Below are 19876 nucleotides of genomic sequence, written 5' to 3'. Positions count from 1 at the left end.
ACTAATTTAAACCAGTGCTTTCTCACGCCACCCCCGTCTCGCATTTCAGACAGCCTTCTCTTCTCTTCCCTTTCCTCACCTGAAAAGTTGCTCTGCACTGTTACCTCCACATTGCTCTCTTTTCCCACTCTGTACCCCACAATACTTTTTTAAAAAAAATCTCTGCACTACCACTTGTGAATCTGTACTTTCACATACATACACATGCTTCCTTCCTTTTTTGGAGTGTGTCTAGCTAAGCTGCTGTAACTCCACCATACAACCAATGAACTTCCTCACTATGTGGTGGCAGCAATCCACAAGGCTCCCTCAGCAATGTAGCACACCAAGGGAGAACAGGGTGCCCTCCACAGCCCCTTTCATGTCACTGTTGCCTCTCCCACAGCCCTCCGTATCATGCACTGGGGCTGTACCACTTGAGCAAGGGGCCATTTTTTTTTGCATAGGCTCAATGCGTTATTTAGAACCCTGATCTTTCAGGCTTTCCAAATTGTGCTGGGACCCTGCACGAGTATATAAAAAGCTCCCCTGCTCCAGAGGCTCAGTCCCTAACGCACAAAATGCTGTGGGAATGGCGATGGAGACACAAGGGCTTGCCACAATGTGGGATAGAATGCCTGAATAATGCTAAAAGGTTAGAGCTAACCTGGTACCCTCCTGAATTTGTGGGACTATAGTTTGCATTATCCCTGACCACAGGCCATGTTGGCTGGGGCTGGTGGGAATTGGAGTGCCACAATTTCCGGAGGGCACAATTTTGGCTGCACCTTTTGGTCTGAGGAATGGGCACACAGGTGCAAAATTAGAAAAAAAGATTAAGAATCTTAAGAGGTAAGGGTGCCTGAAGCAGTGAAAGGTATTATCAACAGTAAACATCCATATTACATGTAGGTCCTGCTATCTGCCCACTCTTTATGCAAAAAATCAGTTATCCGAACATAAAGAATTATGCCCAAACCTTCCTGTACATACCACATATTCAGATATCTGAACAGCTAGAGTTGGCCCACTCCCTTCTTCATGCTTTGTTGGTCAGCAGCAGCAGCCATCTTTGGGAAGAAACCATGCAGGGAAGGAGATTGGACAAAGGTTTTCCTTTTTTGCTGATTGGCTACAACCGTTTCAGGAAGAATCCATGGAGGCAGAGAGATTGGACAAATCGCTGATTAGAAATGTTCCCATAGGAATCAATGTAAATTGTGGACTTCTTATGCGAATACCTCCCTGAGAAATGATTTCCAGGGAACACACTGCGTTTGTTTGCTCTGCACACTGTCAGCTGCATCCTTCCACAAAGATCTGAATGTTTGGGTGATCTCAGAGATCAGCTGTGTTTGATTCTAATAAATTGCTTTCTTAATTGCCAGCTAAGAGTGAAGCACAGCAGAAATGCAACACAGCTGCAAAATGTTAACAGAAGTGGTATTTCAGCAGGGTTGGGGAACCTGTAGTTCTTCAGCTGTTGTTGGGACTCCAGCTCCAATCGGCTCCAGCAAAAGCAGAACAATGTGCAAGATACTTCATTTAACCCTGAACCCTTCTGAGGGCTAGGCACTAAAGGCAGGATAAAGAAGCTGTAGCTTTCCAGATGTTTCTGCACCACAACTCCCACCATCTCTAACCACTGGTCATGCTGGTGGGAGCTGATGGGTGTTGGTGCCCAATAACATTTGGAGGTCCACAGATTCCCCACTCTTGGGACAAAAGACATGCAAACACCATTTGCTGCCACTGGACTATTTTCACTTCTTCATTCTTATGTCCTAAAGCTTAGCTACAAGGAACTATTTCAGGTATTGTGGCTGACCTGCAGCAGCTGTTTGTAGTCATCTCTTGCAGAAGCTGGTTTGTCAACTAGGGTTTCTAGTCTAAGGAACCCTCTTTCACCAATACCAAAGCTGGTAACTGAGGTTGTAAGTAAACTGTGATTCTCTTGCACCCAAAAGTGCCCATATTTTTGGGATGGCTCATGATACAGGAGGCCTGAGAGTGCTTCACTGCACAGCTAACACACCACAATGTACTTAGTGTGCTGTTGCCAGACCATTTTCAGAAGGTTCATATTGGCACAGAGATGTTTCTTTTACAAGAACTTCTGTTGGGCGTTTTTTCTGTTAAACATCTAAAGTAAGTATAATTTTTTTTTTGAAAAATTCATGTCACTTATACACTCAAGTAGCGATTAAAAAAAAAGAACCACCATTTTCATAGATTTAGAAATAACCCTAGTCCTTTTAAGAAAGTTTTGCAAAAGAAAAGACTCAGCTACTAAAGCAACAGGGATCTCAAGCCACTGAGAGATGGATGTGGGCAGGAAAGGTCTAAGTAAAATATGAAGTTATTGCTCCATTTGAAACTGAAGAACCTGTCTGCAGAAAACACAAACACCACACTGGAGCAGCTGAATGAAGATCATATATAGCTTCTCTGCAAATATGTAAGTTTCAACATTGATGGAACATTTCTTTGCTGCATATATGTTTTTAAAGGGGCTTCACCTATGTAGAAATCGCACCTATATACACATTATGAATAATATTTGTGCTATTATGCACACTATAGGCCCCTAGAGAAATTTGAATTATAGTCCTCTGACAGAGGAAGAAAATATCCAGTTCCTAAACATACTCGGTACTTGCTTTGCCTTATTTGGTACTGAAGAAACGTCAGTCTTCCTCCCAAATGTTTCCACACTTGCCCTTCCCTTTCACAACAGGTACTATTTCACCCATAAAAAAACTGGGGGGTCCTTTTCTACACACTAGTTTCTGGAAATGCATGCATGCACACACACACTTGTTGCTCCACCCACTTTTGCTTCTGGCCCCGCCCACCCCATGGTGCAGCCCCTGGAAGGTTGCTTATGAGGGAATGTGGCCTTAAGGTTGAAAAAAGGTTCCCCACCTCTGCATTGCATCAGGTCGGCAGCACTGGTCTTTGGTTCTGGATTGTGAAACCTGGTTTTGTAAAAGGATAAAGTGGTCCAGACTGCATTCTGACATTTACTGGAACGCTAGAATAGGTTTTACTGAGGTATGCAGGTCTTGCTATCAGAACGAGTGTTATCCAAAATGTCAATTTTATATCCAAACCTCACTACAGTGGTACCTTGGGTTAAGTACTTAATTCATTCTGGAGGTCTGTACTTAACCTGAAACTGTTCTTAACCTGAAACACCACTTTAGCTAATGGGGCCTCCTGCTGCCGCTGCACCGTCACCGCGAGATTTCTGTTCTCATCCTGAAGCAAAGTTCTTAACCAGAGGTAATATTTCTGGGTTAGCGGAGTCTGTAACCTGAAGCGTATGTAACCTGAGGTACCACTGTACACGAATGGCTGACTTAGATATCTGAACAGATAGAGTTTGCCCGCTTCCTTACTTGTGTTTTGCTGGCCAGTGGCAGCCATTTTGGGTGGAAACCATGAAGAGAAGGAACAAGATCAGACAAATCACAGATTAGAAATGTTCTCATGGGAAATTATGGAAAACCATCAGCTTGTTATGTGAAAGCTCGCCTAATGAACAATTCCCTGGGAACACATTGTGTTCTGCATGTCCTGCCCATCGGCTTTACCCGGGATCCTGAGAAAGTTTTTAATTCTCTTCGAGACAGAAAAGGAAAGCCTACAGGCCAAGAAACTGGACAGGCTTGCACAGAGATCTCTGCTTCAGGACTCGACATGTGCTGCTTTCCATCTGCAGCCTTATTCTTTTTGTAGTCAGGACCGGGAATTAAACACTTAATGTAACAGCAATCCCAGCGGCCCTGTCTGTTTTACAGGCGGAGGTGAAAAAGGTAAATTAGACTTCAAAAGAAATTTGAAACAGATATTGAATTTATTGGTCAGCTATGAGTAGGAAAATACATTGGTAAAGAAAAAAAAGACAACCCTGTATATAAATATAATACTAGCTAGTTAAAATTTGACCAAGAAGAAAGTTCCACTGAAGAGAACAGTAAAAGCCCTTGTTTACCATCAGACCATTTTCAATTTCCCATTTATCTTATTGAAGAGCTGCCTATAGACAAATGCAACATTCTTTGAGCTTAGTGCAGATGATGTGCTGGTTTTTGTTTTTGTTTTTTTTGTTACACATATGGTAAACAAGAGTTAGTCCAGTGCATTACACGTTATACAGAAGTACTGTGAATAAAGACTAGGTATTCTAACTTTTAGATACTACTTAAGCATACCAAGATACCTACATTTTAAAAAAGCTTAGACAACCAAAAAGTATAGCAGGAGTTAACATATACTAAAACACTGAGTCAGGCTGGATGGGAAAAAACAGAGTCACTACATAAGCAGTAGTAAATTTGACTTGAAAAATTTGCAGTGCGATTAATTCTGCTGAAAATGTTAGTGCAATTATTTTGGCTTTGAGTTCTTTGCCCCATAGATAAAAGTGGGAACTTGACATCTGAAGCTACTTTTCGACATTTAAGCCACAGCAGAATTCAAATAACTTTATCAGAGTTTTCAGATGCAAGTTTGCATCCTGAATGGATAGCTTTACAATTGAGGCTTGAGCCCACAAATAAAAAAGGGACAGAATAATTACACACATTTCCTAGAGCTTTTTCTGTCACTGTCTTTAAAATAGAGAATCCCATATATTTTATATTTCCTGCTTAAATTCCACCATAATTGATTTTATCGCCTTAAGATCATTTTTACCCAGAAATGGGCAGGCTGTAGGTATTAGGTTTTTCAATATGTGACCATCCCTAGTCAGACATCTAGTTTGATTAAACTGGCGAATGGGGAAAGGGATCCTCATGCCCACCAATGCTCTACGTCCTTAAAAAATAATAATCATGTGATTACATTAAGAAACACTGAACATTTGTTATGGCAACATCCAAAGCCACCTTAAGTAAGATAAGTGTTAGGATTATTGGAAATTAGCATTTTGTGAACACATATAGTTTATTGCATTCATTTATGAAATGTATGAATTTGTTTGATGCAGAAAACTGTATTAAAAGTATGACTATTCTGATATTGACTGCCAGACACATTAGGTGCAACTTCTTATTCTGCAGAGATGCAGAGTATTTCCTCAGCGTGTCACTTCAGTACTGTGGGATCTGACCAAAGGCTCACTGAAGGCAAGGGGGATCAGGTTTTTTATTTTTCTGAGCTCTCATACTTCAGTAATCTTATTATGCCAAACATGGAAAAGGAATTTCAAGTGCCCATAGATTGCAACATGTCCAGGCAAGAACAGAGTCCTTGAGTACATGAACGGGCTGTAACCTTTTAATGTGCTGCCATAAATTCATATAGATAGATATATATTTAAGATTGAACAAAGAAAGGTGAAAACGCATGTGTAAAGCTTAAACCTTTAGGATTTACCAAGTGCACTCAAGCTCCAGCTTAAAAGGAAAAATTAATCCCTTCTAAGGAATATAAAATGAATAAGTGCTTCCCTTCCATAAAGCTTTCTGGACATACAATTAAATAATCCAGATAATCAGGAAACAAAATAGGTTGCTGAGTATGACAAGCTAAATTGGCTCCATTGCCACTGAAAATTGTCATGATGCACATTACCAACACATTGTTAAGGAAACATGAGTAAAACACCTTTTATTCACACTTGTACAAAATAACCCCCAAACCCAAAAAACAAGAACAGAAAAAGCAACATTACTAATTGAATCTACTACATCAATTATTACCAGCATTCCGATGTACTGATTATAAACTGGACATGTTTGGTGTTGCACAACTAAAAAAACATGTAACAAAAGAAAAATCAGGTCCTAGACAAGGATTCAAGATCTGGACTTTTCCTACTAAAAATTTTTAAACGCTTGTTTGCTAAACATGAACTTGTTGCAATTTTATTGTATTCTTTAAAACAAAATGGTCGCACACTTCTAAGTGCCTATAGTTTCTTTATAAAATTTTCAATCATTATTACCCATTTTTTAATTCATTATATTCAGAATTTCTCAATTCAAGAAAGAGCTTTTGTTTCTCTGCCTGCAGTTGAAACAAAAGCAGTTTGACCAAGTTCTCTCTCTAAATAAGAAACAGACTTATTAATGAAGGTATGTTTGCTAAGGATTAGATAGAATTTCCCTTTTATGGACAGATTTTTTATATATATATATATTTATATATACCGTATATATATACTTGGCTTTCAGACACTAATGGCACTATGAGGGCATACTACAACCTTGGTTCTGTTGACACTTTGTAGAATAGGACTTGGTCACTTTAATGCTCGATCTGAAATGTTGTCTAGGGAACCTGTACTGAAAATGCATCTCTAGTTACACTGCTTCATAGAACAGAAGACTGTATACTTTTAGCTTCAAGGAATGACGACCGAGGAATGACTGAGGAAGATGCTTCAACTGAAAGGGGACTTCACATGATAGTATTAAGTGGAGAGGGGAGAACAAACCAAACAAACAGCATTGTGCAATGACACTGAAAGAAGCAGTGCATGGGTATCAGAAGCTTAGAATTTGTGTACCCACCATCTGAACGTGTTCAAAAAGTGATATTCAACGCTTCGCAAAGGAAAAAAAAAAAAGATGCCACAGCTTATACAAAAGTATCTTCATAAAATTTTCACAAAATGTTAACATTATTTTAAAAAAATAAAAGAGGATGCACAGGTTCTCTCTGCATGCACAGGCAGTGCTAATTGAGAACAAAATGAAGCAGGCACAGTGGAGATAGGAAACGAGTGACTTAACACAGAAACTAAGAAGCTTTCACACAATATTCTGCCCTTCCACTTCTGGCAGAAAAAGGTTAGAATGTAGATATCGATAAGGGCTATCAATCCACACAGCCTAATCAGTCACTGCTTAGCTTATCTGTTCCGAGAACAAGTTTGCGCTGTTGCTTTAAGTTAAAAGAAAGAAAGAAATGAATGTATGTATGTTAACTAGCTTGAAGAAATTTGTTATCATTTAACCAAATTTAGATTTAAAAGCAGTGTTCTCAATTTTAAAAAATGAAGTAGTACATAAGGGCTAAAAACCCTAACAGTGCAAATCATTAGCAGAGAAAGCCTGCTGCAACTTCTTTTACAAGCTGGCCTTTATAACACATGAAACAGATAAAAATTTAGCCTTAGTTTACAATACAATCATTTTCCAAATCTGGTTGTTGTTTTTTTAAAGTACAAAATCTCATAAATCAGGTTTTCTGTTGTTCATATACAATCAATAAAGGCTAAATTCAAATTCTATATTTTACAAACAAACAAGTCTGAAAAAGAAGGGAGTGAAGTATGGAAGAATGGTCTTTTGATGTTTTACTACTGGCCTCAAAAAAGTAGTGCTACAGATATCTGTGCGAAGAGAATTTATTATAGTAATTCCCTATTTTCAAGGCATGAAATATTACATTGGATAGAACAGGTTACTTGTAACAAATCTAAGAGAGGTGCCAACGCACCAGTCCCTGTCTAACAGTAAATAAAGCATGTTGGGCTCAGAATTGTGTGTCTGATAGCACCTGGCTTTTACTATTTCTTTATGAAATAATTAGATTTAAAATTAAGATCATTAAGAAAGATCCCTGTTGGCCATACCTCACTCCTCTATATTCAGATTTTACAATTTTACAAATGAGACTGAGGTTGCCCTCTAAAATGTACTTGACTACCTCCTGCTAGGCAGATGGATTCCATTTACCGGGGGCAGGAAAGGCAGCACCAGCTCCAGTTGTGCAAAAAGTGAGAAGTGGTCAGAAGGAATGAGCGGGTGTGGACAGCCACTTATATTGTTCTCTATTAGCCAATGGTGATCCAAAGGTCCCAGGATGCCAAGAATATTCAGCTGAGGTTTAGAGTAGAAGATGTAGTCAATAATACCCTTTGGAAAAGAGAGAAAATGGAGTGAATATTTTCAGAAATGGAAGACACACAACTGGAAGCAATTTCAACTGATATCAGGTATGGACTTCAGTAACCACGTAACTCTAGTGCTGAAGCACCTACTCTGACTACGGTCATGGTCCCAAGGCAAATTCAGGTGCCTAAACGGTATGGATCCCAGACACACTGAGGACCACTTGTTCTCCTATGATTCTATCCTACTTTTAAAAGACATCTGAAGGCAGCCCTGTTTAGGGAAGTTTTCAATGTTTAATGCTGTATTGTGTTTTTAATATTTGACTGGGAGCCGCCCAGAGTGGCTGGGGAAACCCAGCCAGATGGGTGGGGTATAAATAATAAGTAACAGCCCAAACAAAATTCCAGAAAGAATGGGGAAAATGTGGTGGAGAATTTTTAAAAAGCAGTGCCCCCCAAATAAATACCTGGTCTTGTTTCTATTAACTTGGAGAAATCGTAAAAATAATTCAAAAAAGAGAGTTTAGAAGGAGAAAGTAGAAAACCAGGTACAGGATGAAGGAAGTCAAGAAAGAAGAATTTCGAATGAAAATATGGTATATATAGGTGACATTTTTTTCATTAATTTTTTGTTTTACTGTTTGGTTCTGTTTTACTGTCTTGTTTGTTTTGCTTTGGGGGTCAAGAGTCATGGTTTGTTCTGTTTTTGTTGTCTGTGTAATTGATTTATTTCTAAACGATTTCAATAAAATTAATAATATTACTCCTTCTAGTGTTCTGGGGGCAGCTTAAGATAGTCTTGTTGCAACATGAGCTCCTTTCATGGTCGTTTATGGGCCTTGCCCTTGGTTTCACTGCGGATTTCATGTTCTTGATTGTTTTATTTAGATTGTAACACACTTATTGTAACATACTTTATTACAACTTGCCTTAGAAAGCTGGATATACCGTATGTAAATAAATGATTTTTTAAAATGTGTTATTTGTTTTACTGTCAACCACTATAAAATCATTGAATGATAAGAGAGAAACTTTGAGATAATTCTTAAAGTGTTAGTCATCATAAGGTGTTCACATGCTATGCTACCGAGATTCACATATATTTCTTGTTAATACCTCTGAAGAGGCAATGTTACCGCTAGGAATTATTGTGTAAAGTTAGGCAACTTTTTGGTCACGACCTTCCCATGGCCATGAGCCTCTTAAGCACAAGCAATGGAAACTGCTGTTGAGCTGTTTCCTGTGACTGGGAGAGCATCCTTTTCAATTATCAGCCTGCTTTCCTCTCTTCAAAAGTGCTTCCAAAACTTAATACTACCCCAACCTGACAATTAATTTGTTACTAACCCTTCCATTTTTGTTTTAATAGTTCATCAAACTTCCTGCACACCTATGCTGAATAAGCAATAAAACAATAATAGTGCAATGGGAATTTATTTCAACTCTGACCTTGAAATCAAATGTGTAATTCGTATAAGGCATTAGGCCATTCTCATAGGCACTCTTCAACTTGAAACCATGAGTAATCCTTCCATTGGTGGTTCCATTTTTCCCGTTACAACTGAAGTTAGTGAGACTTTCATTGTATCTCAGTTCCTTAAAATCTTTATGGTTTGTCTCCACTCCACCAGTACTCAAATATTCAACCACACCTAGGGTGAAGGAAATATTTTTTAAAAAAACAACCAGCAACCTATCCCTCTTAAATAGTATTACATTCATGATGGGTGATCTATCTCAATAGTACAATCCACCACCTCCCATACACTCACTCTCTTGGCTGGAATTTAGGGATCATAAGATTTGATTAAGGGTGAAGTGTTAGACTAGATTTCTCTGATTTAGTGGTGCTAAACTTCCAGCTCACAGGGGTCCTAATTTGTCCTGTGAGGCTATTTCCCCAAAATCATGCTCACCTGCCATTATATGTGGACAAATAAAGACATGGCTGCAATGGAATAATTGAGAGCTTGAAGCGGGCATGCAACTGTTTCTTGGCAAGCAGACTCTCTCTTGGGACACACAGGGAACTTTACCAGGGAGTCTGAGCCAGGGAGCCCTTCATGAGGAACTCACTAGTGCAGCCAAGAGGGCTTTCAGTGTCTATCAGCTGGTGAGCTCTGAGAGCCATCCCTCAAGTTCATTTCTGCACAGCCTTCAAAATGGCTCTGTGAGTCCCTTTCACTATCAAGTTTTATTCAACTTCCAGCAAATGCAGTGTTACAACACTTTAGCAAGTGGAATATGGCTGCACTTACCTGAATCTGGCAGAGAATTCAGATCTGCACACAATACAAGTGGAATTGTTGCGTGTTCTCCCGAAATACCAGGCTTGAGACTCCGAGAGGCTTTGTCTATTATGTTCTTTACCTCAGAAAGGAACATCATGGTCTGAACCAGCTTCACATCAGAATATTCCGGGTCCCAGTGCATGTGTGCATTTGCTACAAGGACCAGCTGTTTATCCATTCCTGGGTGTGGCTTGCCTGCTAAAATGGAAAATAAAAAAACCCTTCAGAAAACAGCAGTGATACTTCACTACATAGGTTGCATTGGTGAAAAGGGCTTTAAAAATACTGCTAAAGAGATATATCAAACTAATCAGCAGTTATTAACTGGGACTTTACAAATACAGGATTCCTTATCTCAACCAGCCATTTTATGAGTTTAAAACAAAAAAGGGCTCCGTGCTCCCTCTGCTGGCTTTATTGCATTATCAACATGATAATGAACAGCTACTGTGATGGACTGCAAATAAGTTCTAAGCTACTATATATACAATTTTCTAGCAAACATAATATGCATTTTAACTGCAGTATTTGTCAGTCATTACCCTTTTCCCATACAGCAATAAAGACAAGTACCACACAAAAGAATTCTGCAATCTAGACAGATACTGTTTGCAGTGACAAAGTGTATTAGTATTTACTTAACTGAAAATATAGGCTACATTCATCACCTGCAAATACTGTTTGCCATCCATACTAAGCTAAGCAGCATCTTTACGGCAGATGTGCGCAAATACTAGGGCAGTCAAAGGAACAAATCATGGCCAGTAGAAAAGCACAGACACGGAGATGAGAAAATAGTGATGACTTAGAAATCTTTTTCTAGCCTCAAGAATCTTCACATCTCCTTATTCCACTTTGATCCCATTTCACTTCCCTTTTAAACTAAAACAATTTTTTAAAAAAAATAGGGGGAGGGGGTTTACAGTACATTTTAAAAGTTGTATTGACAGGTAGATGCATGAAAAACCATTTTCCAGTTTGGGGAAGCATGACTACTCCACATACACCTTAAACAGTATGCAAAAAATTTAGTTAGTGGTGGGCAAAAACAAATTTTGTGGTTAAGCAACTGTCTGCATCTCCTTAGAAGGTTTTTAGTTTCACACTAAGTTCTCAAAGTTAGAAGTAGAGACTTCTCCTATCCATTGGGTATGAGTTTCAGTCACCAGAACTGGTAGATAAACCAGTTCTCAACTCTTTTCCAAAGCAGCAAAGGGTATGTGTGTACATGCGGAAGATGGCTGCAGAGTCCAGTCGAAAACTGGATTTGCATTTACTTACATGACATTTCTATTAACTCCTTTCGTAGCTCTAGCAACACAGCAACTCCAATGTTGTCTTTTGTCATTACTCTGTTCAGCATTGCTTCTGATCCTTCTGAGTTTGCCATAGCCAGCTGATTAAATTCAACAGTATGCTTCTGAACCAAGGTGAACCTGAAAGCAATAAAATCAATTTAAAGCAAGATCTGCACATAACACCGTATTTTTCATTTTATCACAATATGATTCACATATTCTATCTGCACAGCTGACAGAAATTAGGTAACTAGACTTCTCAATGTGAATATAATGGCTGTGACAGCTTACCACAACTGTGGCCATCATAAATGCTTGAACACATACAAGCCAACATGCAGACATTTTCTTAAATAAATATAATCATTACTATTCACCATTCCACCAAAAGCTGTGAACTACTATGAGAATTCATAGGAGGCCACTACTTTATTCATATTTCATGAGTGAACAATTTTACTACTCAAGTTACCTAGTCCTAAACAGCCAAAGTATTGATAGGCTCCCTAAATTACTGAAATAATCCCTTTGCAACAAGAATTGATAGTATAATGACATGAAATACATTGAAAACAAAGCTACAGGACTGCCTCTGGTTTCATAGAGGATTAAAAACTGATGTTGCTGTGCAACCTCATTCACTGTAGCCAGAGAACAAGATACAAGTTTTATCTTACTTTTCTGTCTTGAAAAATATTGCACAACCATCAACATGTTTTCTCTCTTGTTCTGACATTGTCCTAGCTCTGGATTTCGGACTGAAGAATCCGTTGTATCCACGCTCTTTCAATTCTGCTAGGAAAAAACTGTAGTACTGCTCAGTTTCAACCTCCTAAAATGTAAGACAGTGCAAGAATTAGGTGAACTATCAAATGCACAATGCAACTATGAAAATGAATTCAAAGTCTCCAACGAAGATCAAGTCTCTTCTGGATACCCCTTTAAAGCAGGACTCTGAAGTTATGTCCATTGAGAAAGTATAATGTGAAAAGACAGCAACTGAAATAATGGGGGAGAAGAACTAGTGTTACATTTTATTTTACTGATATGTATGTATACATATGCCTTTCTGTAGAACAGCTTATGTGGGACTCTGACTTGTCTGCCAACCATATACAATACAGTAGGAACAAAGCAGCAGCAGGAATCCATCATCAGCGTACCTCCCTTCAGGATAGAGAGCCTAACACAGGAATAGCTAACATTTTTGACCAGAGGGCTTTGAGGCTCACATGCCATCAATGGGTGTGACCAGTGCTGCACATGCACCATAAATACACCACATGTACACACACCTTCCTGTTTCCTGAGCCTCTAAGAGCTTCTAACAATACTGCTGCACCCAAGGGAGAAGCGGTGCTTTTCAAAGATAAAAATATGCACCTGATTTCAAAAGACAGTTGCAGATTACCAAAAACAGCATTGTGAGCCAGGTTCAAGCTAGTTGACGTACTGTCAAAACACCTAGGAAACAGATCACTGGTGGGTCATGTAAGCTGCTCTGAGCTTTCTAAGGAAGAGTGGGATACCTCCATCTGGAGATGGGGGACACAAGGAGCTGCAATGGGAAGGAGGAGTCTGCGAAAGTCAACTACCCCCTTCTGCTGGCACATCACATGATTCAAACTCCACTCGGCGGATGCTCCAAGTCAATATAACAAGCAGTCATCAGATTACATTACTGTGAAATGGATTAAGCCACGCCAGTCCAGAATAAAATGTGCCATTTTAGCATGCCTGCAAAGCATGTAGCTCAGGATGAGTGAAATAGTAAGAATAGTCATAGAGACGCTGTCAGCTGATCTGGCAGTTTCCCCTCCCCTCCATCTAAACAGTGACTGATGGAAACAGTCTAAAATTCAAAAGGCACCACATATCCGAGGACACAATGGAGTAAAGCAATTAAATTAAATATAAAAGTAGAGCAGCTGGAAGTTTATAGGGTTGAGAACAGTACTAGTACAAAGTCACAAAATATTTGTTTGAAAAATCCCAATTAAACTTTATCCCTGCCAAGCTATTAAATCTGGAGGCCACAGAAAATCAGATGCCATGGTCACTGAACTCATTCCCACAAAATCATCATCTTGAGTCAAACATTAAGTGAACCCCAGCCATTGTATTAAAGAATTCAGAGTACATTAAGGCAAAGGTAAAGGGACCCCTGACCATTAGGTCCAGCCGTAGCCGACTCTGGGGTTGCGGCGCTCATCTTGCTTTATTGGCCAAGGGAGCCGGCGTACAGCTTCCGGGTCATGTGGCCAACATGACTAAGCCGCTTCTGGCGAACCAGAGCAGTGCACGGAAACGGCGTTTACTTTCCCGCTGGAGCGGCACCTATTTATCTACTTGCATTTTGACGTGCTTTCAAACTGCTAGGTTCGCAGGAGCAGGGACCGAGCTCACCCCGTCACGGGGATTTGAACCGCCAACCTGATTGGCAAGTCCTAGGCTCTGTGGTTTAACCCATAGCGCCACCCGCATCTCTTCAGAGTACATTAACAACTGCAAAAACAATCTTGCAGTTACTTAATACTAGTAGCAATACTGAGTTTTTCTGTGACCAAAATGGGCAGCTTTAAGAACTCAAGGAGCAAAAATATAAGGCATCCACATGCAACTATCTTCAACAGCTGGAGAACCTGCAATTAGTAGAAACCTCTCCACAAACTTGGATGCAGCAACCAACAGCTTCCAGAGAACACTACAGTACTAATATATTAAACACCAAAATTCTCTGCTATGTACAAAATTCTCTGTTACACTCTGCTACACGCAATAAAAATAGTGTGTAGCAGAGTCCTTCAGAAAAGGTAATCAGAACAGAAGATATACACTAGACTAGTTCAGAGACAGAAGCACGGCCACAACACTAGGAAAAACAACCAGGTCAGAATGCAAGAAACTGCATATTTTAAGCAACAATGGAAGGGAGGAAAAGACAATGGAAGGAGGGGAACAGACAGAAGGGAGGAAAGGGGAAAATACCTGGACAGACCCATTTTAACAGCAATTTACATATTTTATATACATTTTTGATTGACTGTTGCCCAGCTCAAGCTCTTAAAGACAGGACAGGCTATGATCTTTAATAAACAGAACAGAATTTCCCTGGCTTGGTGAAATGTCTATTGGCCAGCAGGGTTGACCCTAATTCCTGTTTTCTGCTTCAAGGCCCGTGTAATCCCTGGCAGAAAAGCTCTGCAACTCTTTTCACTGCATCTGCTGGTTTGGCACATCATCTGCAGCCACGTAACCCAGCCTTCTAACAGATGGGAGAGCAAATGAATCTCGACACAGGGATGATAAATCAGGAAGCGACTCTCACTGGGTGGGTGGGGAGTAAAGACAACAACAAATATTTAAGCTTCATAGGCATCCTTTACTAGTCCCCTATTCATTTTACTGTATTATTGGAATTTCATCCAAATAGTTCTCAGAGCAGGCTTAAGAGCATATTGTAGGGGTCTTGTAATGATTCACATCTTATATGTAGAAAGAAAATTGCTTAAGTTAAAAACATTTAAAAATGGATGCATACATAAACAAAAAAGAACAAAGTCATTTCTCACCTGAAGACTTATGATGTCTGCATTACAGCTTAAGATTTCCTGCATAATAGCCTTTTTCCTGTATTCCCAGTTCAATGCCCATGATGGGCAGTAGCCATATAGCTGCCGAGTAGCATATTTATCACAGAGGACATTGTAACACATGACAGAAAACAGGGCTGCAGTATAAGAGAGTTTTACTTAGACAGAGAAATTGTCTGTTTTAAACATACATTTTTCACTTTCCCTTTAAATAAGTTGATCAGCTTAGGCTTTGCTTACTTTAGCTCCAAGATATATTTGAGCAGCTGACCTATAATAATGCAGCATTATTTAGATTTTCTCTCTCTAGAAACTAGGTTGGTAGTTCCACCATTCACCAAATAGGCAGACAATGCAATATAATGTACTGGTTCAATCTGTGTTGGAATGAAGCACAAAACTTCCCCTACAAGGTCAATAGCCGTTACCGTAGCCAGCATAAAGCCAGCTTATATAAAGAACTTTTTCCAAGATGAGGGTAACCCTTAAACTACTTAGGAGCTCTTATTGAATTCCAGGTCTAAATCAATTGAAGCTTTGTTTCGTAACTAAGCTACAATCCTATGCACATGTACCAGGACATAAGCCACACTAAACTCAGCACTTAACTGGTGAGCAAACATGATATATAGGATTGGGTTGCCATTATGATGAAATGGATCTACATGGTTTGAGGCCACACTTAATTCTGATTTTAACATCCACTCATGTTCTTTAATAATTTGCTTCTAAAGATGCCATGAATGGTTGTGCCATTGTTTGGACAGCATTCAGTTTTGGTGGTGGTGTTTTTATTCAGACAGCTTTACAGATTTCCAAACAGTACAATGGATATACATATGGGAAAATGCCTTCTTTTAAAAAAAGTATATTTCTGTCATATTAATAATGTAGTATTTAGAATATTTTCAAAAGAATGAGAAACGCAAAATGTTTCAATTTCTAAACATATATGACTCCCCCCTTAAAATGTCTATACTACTTGCTATAAAAAATAAAGTGAAATGGAAAGAAGATGCACAGGCAAGGTACAGTGGTACCTCGGGATCCGAATGGGATCCGTTCCGGAGCCCCGTTCGCATCCAGAAGAAAATGTAACTAGAGACTGCGCACGCATGCATTGCTTTTCACCGCTTCTGCGCATGACGTCATTTGAGCGTCTGCACATGCGCGAGTGGCGAAACCCGGAAGTAATGTGCTCCGTTACTTCCAGGTTGCCGCAGAGCGCAACTCGAACGCGCTCAACATGAAGCATATTCAACCCGAGGTATGACTGTAATACAAAATTTCACTGACTGGAAAGAAAGCACAGATTTATTCAGTTCTACCTGTTGGTCTTGTTCGATCTGGTTCTTGCAACATAATCCAAGATCTGGGAGGTGGCTGTTCTGTTGAAACTATTTGCAGAAGACAAAATAATAATAATAATGAGATAATGGTATTTATTTTACATGCCACAAATAAGTGTTCTAGGAAGTCACTACTTACTTCTTTTTGCAGTACCTGCCAGGTTATCAAGCAAATAATTCAGTAGCCTTCTTGTTCCATCTGGTTCTTGATAGAGATTCAGTATATCCTGTGTAAGTGGGTTTCCTGTAGGAGTGTTTGGGGAAGAGGGTGAGAAAATGAGACCTCAAGAACATCATGAGGTTTTTATTTTTAAAGTGTCTAGTTCAGGAAACTATTTTTTGCTGAAAATCTCAGACTCTCACTCTATAGAAATATCACCAAACTGGAGTGGTGGGGGGGCGGGGGGAGAAGAGAGAAAGAACCACACACACACACACACACACACACACACACACAATAATATGGCCTCTAAGGTTGTACAGGCAAGAAGAAACAGTAAAATTAACTCAACTTCTTGTAAAGGTGGAAAATGTTTTTCAAAACAATTGCAGTTTAGAGAAATTTGTAAAAATCATAATTTCAAAGTGCCTGAATCTTAGTATGCCATTTCTAGTTTAGGTAATAATTTAATTTCTTAAAATATCAGCTTGAAAGTGATGGCTGGCTGAGGAATGAGATCAACTGAAAATTGCAAACAAAGAGCATGGGGGAAATAGTTAAAATTCATACCTTTCAAACCCAACGTCTGTAACTGAAAGAGTTTTCCCAGCTCAAATGGTAGGACTCGTAACAGGTTGTTATTTAAATGGAGTTCCCTATTAGCAAGTCACATGAAGACAAAAGTAGTAAGATATATACAGTTAATTGTTTTAAATGAAAATAGTTTCACTACAAAAGAGAAACTGTGCTAACATAGCACATTTCAAAAGCAATGGAAAACTGAACAGCAAAGATTATTGATTTTGCAGTAGTTAAAGACAATGATAAATTAAAGCAAACTGACTTGCACATCTTCTAAACATAAACTTGTTAAACCATTAATGAAGTAAAACCATGGAGAAAGTACTCCTACAGTCAAAATTACTAAACAAAATAATGTAAGGTGGTTACTATAGGAACTATGCTAACTATAATAAAGCTACTGGGGCTCTTTACCACTCCCCCCCCCCCGGTCTTAATTCATTGCTCAGTTCACTGAAATCACAATTTCCTGAGCTTCTTTTCATCACAAGCAGCTAGAAAGTTGAGCTATTTTATAGTTTTAGCCTTCTGATATACTATTGAGGTTTTTTGTTTTTTTTTTTTTAAAGAAAACCTGCTAGGTAAGAGAAGATTGTTTACCAGGCAGTCAGCAACCCAACTCTTGAAAAAGAGATAAAAGTGAAAGTGGGTAGCTTTGCTCATTAAGAACATCTATGAAAGGACTCCAACACATATTTTATTAGTCTTAATCACCTCCTACGACCATTTGAAAACTGGGCTATTAGGTAGGATCAGAGGCTTCTGCCAACTGCAGAGACTCTTTGCCTTCTTTTAAAAATTGCTTAGCTAAGTAAGCACAAAAGGGAGAGTACTACGAATGAACATTCCTTCATGCCCCCAAGAAATATATCCAGTCCTCAGCCTTTTGAAGCACACAGATGTCCTATTCCCTAGTGTGGTACCCTTCAGATGTTGTTGAGTTCCTAGCAACAAGAATAATGACCAGGGCTGATGGAAGCTGGAGTCCAACAGCATCTAGAGGACACCTTTGCCCTTGTGCCATCCTCTCAGGGACTGGATTAGGAGCCTAGATCAGCTAGGCACTTTCAACTACCTTGGCCCCTGAACTAATAACTGAGGGTCTGCTTGGTCCTCTGTAGAAACACACCCTGAAGTGCTCCTCCACTGAGCACAATTCCCCCACCCCCACAATAATTTTCTCTTTTCCCCAATGTGAAGAAGGCATAAGAACAGGAGGCGAGAGACAAGGTGTGAGAGAGGAGGGTGAGGTGGAACAAGACTTTTCTTCCTTCTTTGATCCTCTCTTCTCCTCACCATTCATTCAGCATTTCATGCAGTGGAAACATTTAGTAGACTACCAGACATCTCCTTGCAGCAAAATGAAGAATACATTGGCACAATGCAATCCAACACACTCCCTGAGGCCTTTTTTGGTGGCCTTCAGCAACATTTTGATGCTCCCAGCTGCAGTCCTCTTGCACCTACCTTCCCAAAGCTGGGTAAGCAAGATGCTGGGCTTTGGGAAGGAGGTGTAAGGCTCTGACAGGGTCCTAGAGTCCTCCATCCTCCTTCCCAAAGCCTAATTAGTGCTTTCCCAGCTTTCGGAAGGTGGTGGGAGGGCTCTAGGACCCCGTCAGAGCCTTACACCTCCTTCTCAAAGCCCAGCACCTTTGTTAGCCAGTTTTGGGAAGGCAGCGCAAGGGCTGGGTTGGTGGTGGTCAAATTTTGGCCCCACATCCCACCTACCACATTACAAGGCAGTGTGTGGCCCATGGGTTCTGTGTCAAAGTACCCTTGCAGACCACTTAGTATGAAAAGTTGGACTGTCCAGCACTGGCACCTTCTTCCAATACCAGATGCATGCAAGAATGATATGGTAACACATAACGGAAGAGTTTCAGAAAGCTGCTAGGAGCAACTTTGAGAAAGCATCATAATAATGACACACAAATTAAAATAGTAGGCTTTATGAAATTTATGTGACTGTACTTATTATGACCAATATGATACCACTCCTTTATGTATTGCATTGAATATCAAGGTGGATGCTGATTTTATCCTTGTTTAGAAATGTTTTAATCTTGCCATGGGGATTACCAATAAGCCAGCAGGAAAAAGAACCATTAAAGTAAGTGGATTTATCATTTTTTTCAGGGGAACACATTACACACAAGATTATACAGGATTTCATGAAGAGACAACTCAGGATGGCAAATTTGGTATTTAGGAAATGTAACACTTCAAATAAGCAACAAAAATATGAACAGCTGTTTATTCCCATAAAGGACAAATATTTTTAGAAAAACTTTGGAGTTTGAAACCAGTCATCCAGGTTCAAATTGACTCCTTATCCGAGCAGCCAAGCTAAGAGCCTAAAATGGAACTTTAACCTCTTTCTGAATAGCTGGGCAATATACTCCGAATTTTGGAGCAGGTTCAGAAGCCAGCACCAATATATTTCAGCTCTCCCCAAGCACCAGAAGGCAGAAGGATTGCGATACAAATTGGAAATAAATCAGCCAAGAAGAAGCTAACGTGGTATAGCTTTCTGCTTAATAATAATAAATACTTCTTCTTCTACTTCTACTACTACTACTACACTGCAATACAAAACCATACAGAAACCTGAAGTAACATCATACTGGCCTCACAGATGAATTTTGTTTACCTGAGTGACACCATGTTTCCGAGCTCTGCTGGTAAACTGCGGATTTTATTAGATGACAGGTCCAAATATACCAGATTGTGAAGCTTGGCAATGTCTGAAGGAATACGGGATAAGGAGTTGTC

The 19876-nt window shown here is 39.5% G+C and overlaps 1 protein-coding gene across 3 annotated transcripts in view; it reads right to left on the bottom strand.

Annotated features, from left to right (window-relative positions):
• Window positions 1–3819: 3819 nt before the first annotated feature.
• CNOT6 (CCR4-NOT transcription complex subunit 6) overlaps window positions 3820–19876 on the bottom strand; it is a 17892-nt gene continuing 1835 nt past the window's right edge. Inside the window, exons 2-11 of one of the 3 annotated variants that reach the window (XM_082211644.1) lie at window positions 19755–19876; window positions 17093–17178; window positions 16502–16606; window positions 16342–16410; window positions 14993–15150; window positions 12098–12252; window positions 11404–11558; window positions 10090–10320; window positions 9281–9483; window positions 3820–7853 (exon numbers count right to left, since the gene is read on the bottom strand). The exon at window positions 19755–19876 is cut by the window's right edge and continues 17 nt beyond it. In XM_082211644.1, coding sequence (XP_082067770.1) covers window positions 7641–7853; window positions 9281–9483; window positions 10090–10320; window positions 11404–11558; window positions 12098–12252; window positions 14993–15150; window positions 16342–16410; window positions 16502–16606; window positions 17093–17178; window positions 19755–19876 — 1497 coding nt within the window. In that variant the 3' untranslated portion in view covers window positions 3820–7640. The remainder of the gene's footprint in view (window positions 7854–9280; window positions 9484–10089; window positions 10321–11403; window positions 11559–12097; window positions 12253–14992; window positions 15151–16341; window positions 16411–16501; window positions 16607–17092; window positions 17179–19754) is intronic. The other 2 variants (XM_082211642.1, XM_082211643.1) reach the window with 2 other exon arrangements.

This window comes from Podarcis vaucheri, assembly GCF_965113315.1.
Source record: "Podarcis vaucheri genome assembly, chromosome: 2".
NCBI classification, from domain to species: Eukaryota; Metazoa; Chordata; class Lepidosauria; order Squamata; family Lacertidae; genus Podarcis; species Podarcis vaucheri.
This window is presented reverse-complemented; position numbering and strand designations above follow the sequence as displayed.